General features: G+C 46.0%; 2 protein-coding genes across 5 annotated transcripts in view; one reads left to right on the top strand and one right to left on the bottom strand.

Moving 5' to 3' along the window:
• Positions 1-3,165, bottom strand: part of LOC125022358 (cell wall protein IFF6) — a 38,380-nt gene extending 35,215 nt beyond the window's left edge. For 2 of the 3 annotated variants that reach the window (XR_007114431.1, XM_047608981.1), the window contains exon 1: positions 2,435-3,163. The gene's annotated coding sequence lies outside the window, so the exon portion shown is untranslated. Of the gene's footprint in view, positions 1-2,434 lie in introns of all 3 variants that reach the window. The other variant, XM_047608993.1, reaches the window with a different exon arrangement.
• Positions 3,166-6,794: 3,629 nt separating this feature from the next.
• Positions 6,795-14,758, top strand: part of nkain4 (sodium/potassium transporting ATPase interacting 4) — a 42,448-nt gene continuing 34,484 nt past the window's right edge. For both annotated transcript variants that reach the window (XM_047611504.1, XM_047611495.1), the window contains exon 1: positions 6,795-7,146. In XM_047611504.1, coding sequence (XP_047467460.1) covers positions 7,093-7,146 — 54 coding nt within the window. In that variant the 5' untranslated portion in view covers positions 6,795-7,092. The remainder of the gene's footprint in view (positions 7,147-14,758) is intronic.

Genomic DNA, 14,758 nt, shown 5'->3' with positions numbered 1-14,758 from the left:
GGCCTCTTTATTGATAAGTCCTTGGGGCCGGGCTAAGGGATGACTGCGTCTGCTGATGTTATTCTCAGACAAGGCTAAGAAACTCCAAGCAGAAATATCACAATGGTTATTAACATTCTGCAAAATCACTGAAAGAGCTGAACTGCATGTGCATCTGACAAGAGCCTGCGTAGACTCGGTTGCCATTTTAAGAGGCACACCTATACAGTGAGCTGCAACGAATGAAATCTGTTTAAATTTACAATGTTTTGTTATATTTGTTTACAGTGACAAGTGTTTTTCTTCCTTTCTATTTCTAGACATAAAGGTGCCAGAATGCTTGAAACACGCTTTCCATCTTGCCCTGCTATCCAATACAACATCACAGCTATGACTTCAGAGTTAAAAGATACAATTTAATTTTAAACACTCCTGGTCAAATTTAACTTAATGTGAGAAGAGGGGCGTAGCTAAGCGAATACAGTGTGAATCCACGTAGAGAACAGTACCTGCTAGGAGGATTAGTACAACAAACTATAACAGCGGATATTAGCTGGTATGCTACTGTGATGTTGTGTTTGAGAGCAGCTTTGATTTATGACCTAAACAGCCACTCATAAATATTATTCCTTAGGCACATGTCTGCACGTGCATTCATGAAAGGGGGCGCATATGCTTCATGTGTGCATGCGTGCCTGCGGAAGAGGCGACGGGGAGACAGAAAGAGCACAGGCGCTGTGCAGGTGTGCAAGCGAACCGGGGAGAACATGTTTTTCATTTCTCTGAGATGAAGGTGGGAAGGGATGATGGGATGGAGGGTGGATGAGAGAGGGAGGGGAGGAGGAGGAGGGGAGGGAGGAGGAAGGAGCGCTCCAGTCCTGTCGCCTTGGGTGCATCAGCAGCAGGAATTGTTCTCTGCCCTGTGGGGGCCATCTGACTGTTCTGTCACCCTCGACAGAAGGCTGACTCTGCCTTAAAGTGCTCGGCCCAGCGTTCGCAGTTCAACATGGTTGATGTTTAATACATACACCGGGAGAATATTGAGGACGCCTTGGGAGAAATGCAGCGCGCAGGATGTAAAGTGAAAGTTTTTTCTTTTGTGTGTGTGTAAGTTTGTCGACCAACCAAGAATAGAGGAGCTCCTGTACGCACCTGTGCGCGTGGGCAGGCTGCAAACGTAACTGCCCCAGGATTCGAACCGGAGCCACAGCTCAACCACAAATCTGTAGCATCCGAGAGTTAAGCGCCCCTCAATGAAATACACGTGTAGCGAGTGAGGGCACAGCTTCGTACCGGTTGACTACGCATCACATTCATCCGTGGTGCTACCGTCGAAATAAGACTCGCGAAGTTGACGCGCAGGCTGGAGTGCCTCTCCCTCTTCTGTAATCAGAGCAAGTGCGGTGTAATTCAGGGCATCACTCCTCAATAAGGCAGGAGAACGGGCCTCAGGGGTGACCCTCCTGCTTAAGTCAACACAATGAGTGTAATGAGGTGAAATACACACACACGCACACACACCCATGCGTGCGCACGGGAGATGGGAACCTTTGCTGCATAGTAAGTGGATTTCATTCATCTACATGCACCGAGCCTGCCGTGGAAGTTCTGCCCACACCCACACAGTTAGCAGCACATCAAGGATTTCACTCTGTGGCGTATTCCAGGTGAGAAAATAATTTCAGGTTGGGCCAGATATGCAGTTGTATTAATGCTCTTTTCCACGTCGCTTAGCAATCACCTCATTCCATGGTGGACAGCGTAAATGTAAAGCAATAATCTGAGCTGATAAATGACAACATCACCAATGTCACAAGTGATTGGGGGAAAAAAATAAATGTAAAATTGATCCTTGAAGCCGCCGACATGTCCGCAACTGATGCTGTGCACCTGAAAGTCAGCGGGTTCCCCAGCTCTGAGTCCATAATTAATCAACCCTGGAGTGTGTAAGTAAGACTGCGCGGTCCCTCTCGCTTATCATCACGTACAGCAACCCACGCCCTCCAGGCCATCAGAGGATTAATGATGAGCGCCTGTGATAGGAGAGGCCCTTACAAGGGCTTTATTAATTAGGCTCTGCACTAACACTGGCCGGCACTGTGCAACACATGTTCACTCTAATCAAAACTTTAATGCCACGCAGTGCGTTTCGGTGGGTGACTCGGAGGTCGAGCATGTTCCTTTAAGCCTTGGTGCGCGCACGCATTATTAGGTGTGTTCGGGCTGAAAGTGCACCGCATCCAAATGAACAACTTTCGCCCAACCTGCATCAGAAGGCTATGAATGATTGATCAGACAGGTGGGATCGAGCGTAATGCAGAGGCGACAAATGGGGGGGGGGGGGGGGGGGGGGGCAAGCATTCTGGACTGTCCAAAACTGCCCAGGTGGAGCCAAAGTGGAACAGAAAAAAAAAAAAAAATGAAAGAGATGAGAGGTAAGGTGCATCATACTCACTCGCCCCGGGTGTGTTAGAGGAGCATCCCGGATCTCTCAGGGCCAGCTCTTCAGATGAGTTCTCCTGGGACAGCGCGCCTTGATCCTCACTATCATTCTTCGCAACGCTCCAGCCTCCTCACAGCCTCGCCGCGCTCTTCTTCCCTGGCATCACATGAAAATAGGGATGCATGCCAAATGAAATTTGCCTCGAAAGTGTCGTTTCGGGGTGGCGGTCGTCCGCGTCTCGGCGCGCAGGGCAGGAGTGACAGAAGCGGATTCCTATTTGAGGGGATGCTGACGCGCAACCGGAGGGGCTCGCCTCCTGCCTTTTTCATCTGGCTCCATCAGCTCTCGGTTAGGCAGCACCATGTGACTGAATCTCTTGTGAAGGCGGACAGAATGACACGCTCGTTTTTCCGGTAAAAGCTTTCAAAATAAGACATGATCGGAAAAAAAAGGCAAATTTAAATTTATTCATGTTTGGCCCCAAAAAACAGGATAATAAATAAAGGGCTAAACAAAAATAGACCTCATTAACAGAAAGTAGAAAAAAAATAATAACCACAACAGCAAAATGAAGAAAAGCATTTTCATGAAGATGGTATTTTGCATTTTGCAACACACGCTTAACACACAAACACGTTTGTTTCATTGCATCAACAATCTGCACAGCAGCAATAATAAATAAGAACCAAACGTCCGCTATGTTTCACTACATTTTGTGCTGAATGTGTTTATTTCAGTAAATCTTAAACAGCACAGTATTATTTACATATCTTTCCGACCAACTAGTCCACATATCAGACCATAAAGTTGTCAGATTTTCGGGGTAATAGCATGTAATATTATGGCAGAGTTATGGATTTTTTTTATTCGGTAAATAGTTGATATAGAACTCTCATTGTTTGCAGATTTTTTTGTTGTTGTTGTGTGCTCACCCTTTTTTTTCTAGTTCCCTTCATGAAAATTGTGTTTTGCACAAACTAGATGTCATCACTTCTCTCAGATTAACATAATGTGGATGTGGGTCAGGAAAGATGTTGCAATAAAAAGGGCAGACATTATCAGCCTTGTGATGCCTGCCCCAATCCACTTGCTCATCTAGTTCAGACACAGACTTTTTTCATCCAGTTTATTTGAGGCAAATTTACTTATTACCTCGTGTGTCTCGTGACGAACACCAAACAGAAATCCTGGTGAATAGTTTGTATTAAATAGGGGTCAAATGAGAATGCTCTTATATTGAAGGAACGTTACACTACTTCCTATATTTTTCCTGTTTCTGCTCGTCTTGACGCACCTGTGATGACAACCATTCAATTAAACCAGACCTCACAGAGAGTGCCCCCAAGCGGTCGCCCTTAGAATAACCGCAGCTCCTCAAAACTGATTCAGGCGACCAGTATTTCTCCTCCAAAGCATAATCCCGGTATAAATTATTGACGCGCTCCTCATAATAGTCTCCGTATTTATTCTTCATCGGCTCTGGAGTGTTCTTCGTGGCAAAACAGACGCAAGAAAATCAGATGAGACTCTGCTTTCAAGGGCACGTGTATAGCGTGAAAGTTTTATGAGCATGGGCCTAAATAAAGGCAGCATCCACACGCTTGTATGAAAGGCAGGGGTGGCTGCAGTTTGCAGCTGCGTTTGTGCTGGGTAGTTTGTGTTGATGAATGTCCTATGGTGCTGAAGGGAGCGCCTCATTTTGCTTATGATTGGTTAGGTTGGGATGTTATTATTTGCTATGGTAGATTACAGCTGCACCGATGCAAAGTATCTTGTGTCATAGGCATTACCGACAGCAGTTCCCCTGGTGACACGCAGTATTTCAGACTGAGCCACAGCATCATTTATACGCCTTTAGAATGAGCAAACCACTGTTACAGTTTGGCCAAATCGAGTGATTCGGGCCGTTTTAAGTAAGAACGAATGTTTGATGACAGTGAAACCGGACTTCTGCTGAGTGTGCGTCTGCATGAGATCTTCAAGAGTGGGTTCAAGCGCCAAAATGTGTCAGATAGAGAAAGAAAGAAAGAAAGAAAGAAAGAAAGAAAGAAAGAAAGAAAGAAGTGACAGCCTCAGCTACTCTCAAAGAGAGAAAGGCCTTGTCCTTTTGAGGTCTCCTTTCTATTGTTGTCCACTATGAGCTAGACTCTCGGGTCTCCTCCACAATGCAGGTCCCCTCAGAGCAGCACACCACTGGCTGTCCTGTCACTTCACATTAGTGTCTTTGTTGAGAACAGCAGCCCCGGAGGGCCTCACTTGTCATGAAAGAAGTGCTCCGGACACACCACACAGAGAGAGAGAGAGAGAGAGTAGATCAGGAGGTGTCGGGCAAAAAGGGCAAAATGAGAACACGAGCAAAACCTCCATCTAGCCTTCGAATCGAACTGTAACAGCGACCTTATTTCATCCTTGGCTCTTTCATACATGGCTCTTTCTCTTTTAGGTTCACTTCTTACCCTCAACCAAGAAGCCCCCACCGCACCCCACCCCCACCCACCCCCACACACGTATCCTTATGGCACACATTCAGGAACCATGTTCTCATAAGAAATTCAGCTGTGAACAAGTGAGCTGCATGCAGGACGGTCACTAATGTGTTCTACTAGTAGCCCTCGCCCATACTGGCTTGATGTGTCACGGTAAGACACGGCATCTGCAGATAAAACGGTTCATGCCACTTGACTACACACAACCCAGTTTATACCAATATGAGGTGAGTTTAACACATGTGCGGCCCAGGCTCTGTTGGAACCCACGTGTAGTAACTTTATTAATGAAATGTGTCCAAGACTAAAACACTTCTAAAGATCCACGGATTATATTTAAGCACTTCTCCCCGTGGAAGGGGGCTAAAGCTTAGCTCAGCTGGCAGTGCGGTAAACAGGGCAAACACATACGTTCAGTCTCACTCCTAACATGCATGTGTTTGGACTGTGGGTGGAATCTGGAGCACAGAGAGAAAAGCGGTGCAAACTTTCAGTTAAAAAAGATAAATATATTTGGAAAAACTACATTTCAAGTCACTCAATCGCGATAAATAAACATAGATTTTAATGGAACTCAATATGAATTGTTGAACCAGTCATATTGAATGCAAACTGAAGTGTATGTGGAATAATACTGGGCAGGATGCGCCTCTTAACTGTACCAGATTATGATGCAGCATGATGTGTTATAACTGGACAGGCTCTCTTTTTAAAGTAAAAATGCTCACTTCGTGCGTGTTCTCCTGCATCCGTAAAATAAAATAAAAAAAATGTTATTTTTGGCCCCTGTGGGAGGGGGTGGAGCTCCCGGGCCAGCTGGACGCAGGTGGGCAGGGCGGCGTAGGAGAGAGCAAGAGAGCAGCCAGGGCTCTCTCTACTTTAAAAGGGGAAGAGCCAGCGGAGGAGTGTGTGATGAAATGAGATGTGAAGTGTTCCCTCGCTCGGCCGTCAGACACGTAAAAGATTTATCAAGCTGCCAAGGGAAGAGGTGGGACCACTCAGAGAGACAGAAAGGAGGAGGAGGAGGAGAAAGAAAGAAGGAGGATGGAGGAGGGCGAATGAGTTGCTTTTAAGATATTTTCTCTTATAAATCATTCCAGCCAGTGACTACCCAGGAGGCAAATATAGGTCCAAACAAGCAAAGGTTGTGTATGGAGAGAGAGAGGAAAGGCTATTTGATTTGGAGAGGAAGGTGAAACAGTTGTGTGTAAAAGGGCGTCTCTTACAGGAGTTTCTAGGCAACCGTAATAACTTTAATTATTATTTTAGACACTCTATTGCACCTTTAAACTATGTATTATTACATTTGCAAACTGTACTTACAACTTGTAAAATTATACCAGAGTTAAATTTAGCTTCCATTTTGACCCCTGAACATAGGCCCCATGTGGGTTCTCCTAACCTGAGACTGCGTGTCATCAAATAGCCACAAGATGGCGCCACTTCCCCATCAGCCGCAGCAGCAGTAATCGAGGTAATTCAGCGCGGTGTCCCTCCTTACCTTTATGAGCCGAGCACGCGAGTGTCATTAGTCTAAACCACTGGGTGAGACGTTAACTCTAATTTCTAACAAACGCGCTAACGAACCTTAAACATCACCTCTCAAATATCTGCACAAATTGGCCTAATCGCCTTATCCGTAAATCTAATTGGTTCGTTCCTTTTAAATTGGCTTAATAGAAATGTATTCCTTAACCGTGGCAATAAATTAAATCTGCCTCTGTCTAAACATTTCTGAGCTGAGCTGCGCGCAATTTCTCGACTGTCACACACCTCGGGCGGCTTCCAGAAACCAGTTGACGCCCTCAGTCAGCCCCACCTCAGCCTGAATCCACCACCACCACCACCACCACTGCGACCACCTCCCACCCATTCCTCCTCCCTCCTCCTCCTCTTTACACACCGGCTCGCAACCACCCTCCCAGCCAGTCACCTCCAGTGCGACCGGCCGGCTGGAGCGCAGAGGCGAACCAACAGATCCAAACCGGCCACGGAGACCGTGGAGCTGCGTTTTTTGGAAGCTCACCAGAGAGACGCCAAAGCAGGAGAGGAGAATGGGACACCGGTGCTCGGATCAAGACTGAGTTTGGTCGGCACGCTGAGAGCTTCTCGTTTTCCAAGTCCCTTTTTTTCTCTCTATCCCTCTCTCTCAGACACAGTCACCGCGTTTTCACCGCTGACACAATGGGCTGCTGCAGCGGGCGATGCACTCTCATCTTTATTTGCACTTTACAGTTGGTGAGTTGACGCATCACTACTTTATCAACAACTTTAACAACGCAAGGCAAGGCAGCAGTTTTTTTTTCTGTTTTGTTTTTTAAGAATGAGTTGAATGTTATAACTGGGCAGCAGCCCGACTTCTGTTGTAGGTGAATGTTCACGCGTTGAAAGAGGAAATGTCAATCAGTGCGTCCTAAAAGTTGTTTAACTCTCTCACAAGTCTCCATGTTTTCATATTTTCCATTTCTCCTCTCATTGCTTGTGTTGGCAATTACTGAATTTAGTTTGGATGAAAGTCCTAACTCTGGATTGGTAAATTTCGTGTTTGAAGGAGTGGTGTTTGAAAGTAACTCCTGGAGAGAAGAAGGCAACTGATTCACTCTCCTCAGCCCTGTCCTGTCTCCAAATATAGTCACCATCATACACCAGGATCGAAACAGATGTCTGTCTTTCAGATTCATATGGATGCTGCTGAACTAAATCATAGAAATAACCTGACATTTGTTTTCCTCGAGCCAGCTGTATGTCGAGAAGTGTTGATCCAAACAAAAGAAGATAAAAAAGCAGCGGATCCCGAGGTTTTCTAGCCTGTTGGAGCGTTTCAGTTTCTAATTGCTGGAGTGTGAGCTGTGACATTTCACTGATGGTAGCTGTGCGGTTTCACATGGCTCTTCCCATTGACTCGCAGCCAGCCCAGCCAACCCCTCAGTCCTGAGTAGAGTTTACTTGACAGGCTGTGACAGTGTTATTTATGACGGCATTAAAACCCAGCGCGCTCGCACAATAGGCCCCCGAGTGAATGCTACTTTTAACAACTACGGCAGTAGTAAAATCGTCAAATGGGAAAGCTCTGATATACTGAATCAGTCATGATATTGGAGAACATGTGTTGGGAAGTAGCAGCTGAGCGTGAGCTCTAATTTGTTGACTTAAGCCCAAGTTTAAGTAACAAAACACTCCCCCCTACCATTTTGTAATGCTGTATTTCCATCCAAGCTACTGTTTCTACACCCCTCTACGGGTTTGTGGCTGCTGATTTGTTCCAGGATTACAGAAATGCAGGAGGCCTCTCATTTAGATCTAACCACTGCTGCGGTTTTTCAGATGAGAAAAACATTAAACAAACACTGGATTAAGTTATTTCTTGCTGTCATTCGAATTACTTTCTTCTGCCTCGGGCCTCCTGTAGTTCTTTCCCCACTTCATCTTCAAAATGGATAGAGACCTAGCGTGGATTTATGTGTCACACCTGACGAACCCCTGGGAACTCGGACATTAGATAGAGACGGTTGTGTCTTTATAGATTATGTCAGAATGGTCTCGGCTTCCTTATTAAAACTGTGGCTCCATCTCCTCGGTGCCACACGCGCAGACACACTCGCACAAATACAGAGAGCTACGAACCCACCTTGAGCTACACACCTGCTTTTCCTTTGCAGACTTCAGACCCTTTTTTCCTCATTAGAGAGAGGGAGGCCGACCATTTGTTAAAGGGTTTATAAAGCTGTCAACTGGCTGCTTAAAAAAAGTCCCGAAAGACTTGTGGAAACAGCTTTATTTCCCCCTGGCACCATTTCTGGATGACCTGACGCTTCCTGTCTGGAGCAACACACACTCAGGAACACACACACACACCTGCACATTGATGAGTTTAACCCTGCGAAGAGGGGTTGCATTAAACCCCGCGTGACCTTTCGAAAGGTCACCGGATTTGTGCACACGCGCGCTATATGTGTGCATTTCACATGAATATACATGTGCGCGTGTGCGTTGAGCGGCTCCAGGGGATCTCCACTCTCCCCTGGCGGAAACCTATGCATTGACAATGAGCCAGGTTATTCCCAGTCCATTACAGGGTAAAACTACCATTAACAAAACAACATACTCCGCTCCTCAGATGTAAAAATAGCCCTTGTGAACCGCTGTGTGTGCTAATTAGTCAGGCAGAGTGCTTTGATCAAACCTCTTTTGGCATCTCGGCCATCCCCTAATTGAATTGTGGTGCTCTTTCCTCATCAACATGGCCAAGCGGTGGGATTCATCTCTCTGGGACAGAAGGCAACAGATAATGAGCCTGTATCGATCGAAACGCCTCTGTTCCCTCTTCCCTTTGCAGCCTAACTGTTCCAGACAGTGGGGTTGGATGGTTGTCAGAGCCCCGATCAGCCCCAGAGAATAGGGAGCGCTGGCAGGAAGCCCTGTCTGTGTAATGATTTGTTTGTACTCTGAGACGCAGGCAAAGCTCATTTTTGTCTCAACGGGTTGTTCGTTCGAGGTGCTGACCTAAAGCTGACCCGACGTAAAAGAGCGTCCAATGGTCAGACGCGGCGCGCGGCCTAGACATATTGCGAATGTCAGCGACCGGCCACGACGAGGACGTTGTCCCTAATAGAGCTGATGGTTATTGTGGTCTCACAGACGGTAGCTGATAGATGACGGAGGCCTCTTCAGTGGTCACGGTGGGTTTTTTTTTTTTTTTTTTTTTCAGGAAGGGCACACACAATCACACTGAACAAGGCTAATGAGCTCACAGCTGAACGCTGACCCTGAAAATGCCGGGCCGTAACCGAAGCAGTGACGGATGCAGCCTCACACACACGTACTATTTCATGCGTCGCGCCTCTCACTTAGACACGCCCACATTCACAGCTGCGCATTCTAAACCATGAGTTATAGGTTAGTAGGTCTAGTGCTGGGGTGAAGATTACAGGTTTTGCATAAGGGGTGGGTGCTGGGCAGCTTTGTTGGCCTCTGACAAGATGAGAGAAACGAGGGAGCTGGAAGGGATAATATGTGATCACGGGTGGGAAAAAAGAAAAAGATGTCCATGTTGTCACAGCGAATGACTTAATTTGCGTATGAGCAGGACAAAGTGATTCCGCCATGCACAGGCAGGGTAGAAGATTTACCTCGTCCTCACCCTTAAAAACCAACAGCCCATCCCTCAAGCACCATGTTGGTGTGTATGTGTATAATGTCTTGCATCACACTGCCCACGTTTCCTCTGCTCTTTTGATGACATAGCAAGAGAAAACTAACGGTGTAGTAAATGCTTCAGAGAAGAGGGCCGGGTTCAACCGGAGTGCTTCCAAGAAAGTTTAGGGAGAAAAACAGAGTGACTTATCCTGAAGAGTATTATTTTATAGCGGCGCTGCATTATCCCTTGGCAGACGTCACGTCATCTCCCACAGATAACAGGATTTAGTTTGTTTTTTCCACCCAGCTTTAACTCATTTGCTGTATGAGCATTCAAATTTCCTGTTGAGCATTCATGAAGTGCTGCATGTCTGTCAACATACGTTTCTGTCTGCTGGTGCCTACTGGTGTCAGTGGAGAGCACACACAAACACACACACACATACGGTGTTGGACCATAGTTTTGATATTAGCACATCACACAGCTGTAATTAAGAATAATTACTGCAGCTGGAGTGAGCTGCATGGCCAACACCATGTACCATCAGGCCAGCAGACGGGAGCGTTGGGGTTACTGCTACCGTGCAATCCCCCTGTGCCTTTCCAATTCTCAGGAGGCGTCATATATCAAAGCTTCCGAACTAGAGAAATATGAAAACTCGGCAAGAGCTGGAATATTTCAATTTCACCGGTTCCAGATGCTTCAGACATCTGTTCTGGGTAACTTGCTTGGTGGGTGTTTTGTTGAGTGTATGCTTGTAACTTCTTTAGAGCGCCTGTGTGAACCCGGAGTCTGGTGTGATCAATGATAATGAACTGTATTTCCTTGGCTCTGCCAGGTTGATGGAAGAGATGGGCCAGCAGGAATAGAGTGGACCGTCGCAGCTCTTTTATCTCTCTTTTTCGCTCTCTTTGTCTCTGCCTCTCTGGGCCCACTATTAACTTTTCATAAAGCCGCTCTGGACTGTGATTCATATCGTTGTGGGAACAAATGTGTTCATTTCTCTCTCTTTTTTTTTTTTTTTTACTGTTTGCTTTGGCTTGCGCAGATGGTGGCAGACTAAGACAGCACCCCTATTTGAATTAGCCATGCAGAAACAAAATGTGGTGTCTGTGTGTGTTAGACACAGCTAGCTATACAGAGATAGACTCCCCATAAACTGGGTGTGAGCGCGCTGAATACAAACAGCAATTTTGGGTGGACGGAGGGGGGTAGATTCAAACTGAGCTGTGCTTAGGTTTTTAAAATGTTATCACTTTTAATAAAGAGGCTATTCCCACTGGTTTATGATCTATAGCTTTTAAACTCAAAGGCCAGGGTACGCCAAGCCGAAGTCAAAGAAATACTGGCAACAAAGCTTGAAGACTGTGTCGGGACCAACATACAGTCAACGGCCAGCTAGCACTTACATTCTGTCAATGCATTAGACTAAATTTTCGCACCAGCAAGTGGCAATAGTCTGTGTTCATCATTCAAAAAGCGAAACCGGGACAGTTAGGGTTAGCTAGCATACCTGGACCTACCATGCCTCTTCTGAATCATGCATGTCTGATGATCTGCTGTTTACTCATTTTAGATAATTGTGTTTCTTCTTCGTTGTTCGCCCTTTCTGATTTTGTTGCTCATGGCCTGTTTGTTAAGTTCAGTGTTCGCTGGGTTCCAGATAACCGATTGTGAGTCGGCTTATGCCGTGACACAACAAGCCAACGGTTGAGTGTCTGCTGTGTGTCGGGCCATTGGTGAGCACTGAGGACCTATTTTTTCCCCCCACAGTGCATCCCCCACCACTACCTCGAGTCAGACCTTGATGGCAGCTTTTTAGCCAATGGAGCGTGTTGATTGCAGTGATGAGGGAGATCGCTGTGGTCGGCCGTTGGCCTTAGTGCATCATTGCACGAGAAGATAAACTAAAGTGAGAAAAATTTCACTGAGAATGGAGCAAGGAGACTGATAATATTTCACTCATGTCCTAGATTGGAATACCACACATTAGTCCAATTTCCCAAGGTACCGTTTTGGTAGTTTTCGCAGCCCTGTCGGTAAGCCTGCAGGCGAAAATGGTTCAGCAGCTTAGTATTTTCAAGGGGGCAATAACTGATGGAGATTTGGTCACTAGCCATTAGCATGTAGTCAGATGAATTCACGGTGAGCTTTTGTTGAGGCAAATTGATGCGCTGTGTGATTAAAATCTGTCCAGACTATCAGTAAAGCCAATAAAACTCTGCTAAAATGACCCCGTGTCAGGTAAATATATAAAAGCAGCAAATGTTGGTTTTCTAGTCCGTTAAAGGAGAGTTCGTGTGGTGGCCTATTTGTTTTATTTCCTGAGATGCTGTGTGGGAGACACAGGGCAGAAGGTTCTGACATTGTGTGATTGTGGGACACAGAAGCTCCAATAGCTCAGACGATTTAAAAAAAAAAAAAAAAAAATGAAGGTCTTAACCTTGGCTCACTTTGTCTCCAGGCTTTCTTTTCTTTCTGAAGGTCATGCAGGTTGCTACAATTAGGCACACGTGTATGTGTGTGAGTGCTGAGCATGTGCTGTCAAATAGACCCCCGGTGTTTAGTGCTGATTGTGGTCTTGACCCAGACTGTGATGATTGCCATGTCCAAACAACCCTCATTCGCAGAAGAGCAGATCCTGACAGGTCACGGCAGACCTTAGCTGCACTCCCAAAAAAACAATAAAAATAAAAAAGGTTGATTAAACAGCAGTTTACATTCAGTCGCAGGAGTTGACTCGTCTGTCATTGTCTCACCTTAGTGCTTAGTGTAACCTGGATACCCAGGAATGAATGATGAATGTTCATTTACCATGTATCCTTTATGAAAACACAGCCAGGCGTTATCTCCTTCTCCCATTTTGTGTTACTCCACCCATCCTCTGCCCCCTTTTCTCCCCCTGCTGGGATCACAGGTTGGAAAATGTTTGAATTATTGATCACTATCTGATTTATCAGCGGTGCCAGTGTTGCTGTAGATTTGGGGATGGGGGGATGCAGACGGGAAAGTGGAGAGAGGTAGCGAGAGACGATGGGGGTGGGCGGCGGTTCGACCTCTCACTGGGCCAATTATGAGCGTGACCCTAGAGACCTGAGATCTCCATTTTTTTTTCATCTCCTGCCCTCATCCCGGTGCAGTGTTACCACGGAAACCTTTACGTACACAACAAGATGCTGAAGAGCCTGCAGGTAATGAAAACTGGCTTGTCAAAAGGAGACGTGGGAATGCATGATGCAAATCAGTTCTAGCATGCTGAGAAGAGAGCTGAGCGCTGGCGGATGACCTCTGGGGGTTAGGCTGCCAAGAAACATGGTGCTCGGTGCATCCTGCTCTCAAGACAACTGTCACTCTAAAGATAGCGCTGCCTACATATATAGCTTCTAACCTAACCACAGAAACGACCCACCCTAAATTGCAGCATAGCAATTAGTCAAAAGAAGGTTTGTTTGGCACCACTTTTATTTGAAATCTGCTTTTTCAGTGTGAGATTGCTTTTTAAAAAGTACACTGAAGAAGCCAGATTACATGCTAATCAAAAAGAGGCGGTGACGGTAGTATTTGTTTTCAACCTTCCGAGTGCATGTTGATGTATAATAATATGTGTGTTCGTGGAAAACCCATATCCTCTTTGTCCCTGGTGGCCCTCTTTACAACTGTTGGCCATTTTAACGTCTTCAATTTAACACACCATTAATTATGTGGTTATAGTCGAAACCTTGGGCTGGCAAATGTGAGTGTGTGCACGTTACCGGTCCACGGGCAGGCTGCTGTTAGTGTGTCTGTGTGTGTTCCACATCAGTGACATTGCAATATTAAGCTATAATGGAGATAAAACTAGAACTATTTGCAAGCCCATTTCTCTCTTTCCATTCCAACGGTTCCAGTGGTGTCATTTGTTATAGTGTGGCATGGAATAAATTGCTTTGGGAGCACCGCAGCTGGGATGACTATCCTGACAGATCACACTCAGCTGAATGGCTGCGATGCAAATTCATCTCACTCAAATTTTCCCTCACAGTTTTTGGCATTCAGTCCTTGTTCTACAAGCGGCTGATGACTTCACAGATGTTTTTTGCTCTAATTGTGCAGTGTGATCAAATGGTTGGACGGCGCCGACGCACGCGGCATAGTTTCCTCTGTGGTGGAAGACAGATTAAGAGTGATGGTATTATGATGAAAAGAGCAACATTACTGACTCAATTATGGAAAGCAGAGCTGGAGGGTACGAACCGCTGACAGCTGTTTGCCGTTCTTGACTGCGTGTTCTTGATGAGAATTTCCTCTGTCGCTGCTCAATTGCCTACTTGTTAATTGGGGCGAACCCTAAACAGCTCTTTGTTAAATCTGGGACATGATGAAGCTGAAGAGGGGAGAGGATTGGCTGGTTTAAGCTGCTCTCATTTCATCACTTTTCTTCCACGCTATCCCAATTGTTGGTGTGCTTGGGTTTTATCCATAACCGTGTTCTTGTCCTGCTTTCCTCTGAAGAATCAAAATATCTTTCTCGTGCGCGTCCCCCTATTTGTAGATAAACGCTCTCGAACGTTACCTGGTGTACTTTGTTTACGGATTTGCGCGAGATGTGTCACCTCTCATTTTCCAGGCGACACCCACACGACAAACATCAAGTTGGGAGTCACGAGAAAGGCAGAAGGGAAAAAAACACAAAACATCACAACTGACATTAATCCCCTTCTGCTGACGCTGATA

Source organism: Mugil cephalus, chromosome 1, assembly GCF_022458985.1.
Source record: "Mugil cephalus isolate CIBA_MC_2020 chromosome 1, CIBA_Mcephalus_1.1, whole genome shotgun sequence".
In the NCBI taxonomy this organism is placed as follows: domain Eukaryota; kingdom Metazoa; phylum Chordata; class Actinopteri; order Mugiliformes; family Mugilidae; genus Mugil; species Mugil cephalus.
The sequence above is the reverse complement of the archived record's forward strand: the minus strand, read 5'-3'. Positions and strand labels throughout refer to the sequence as shown.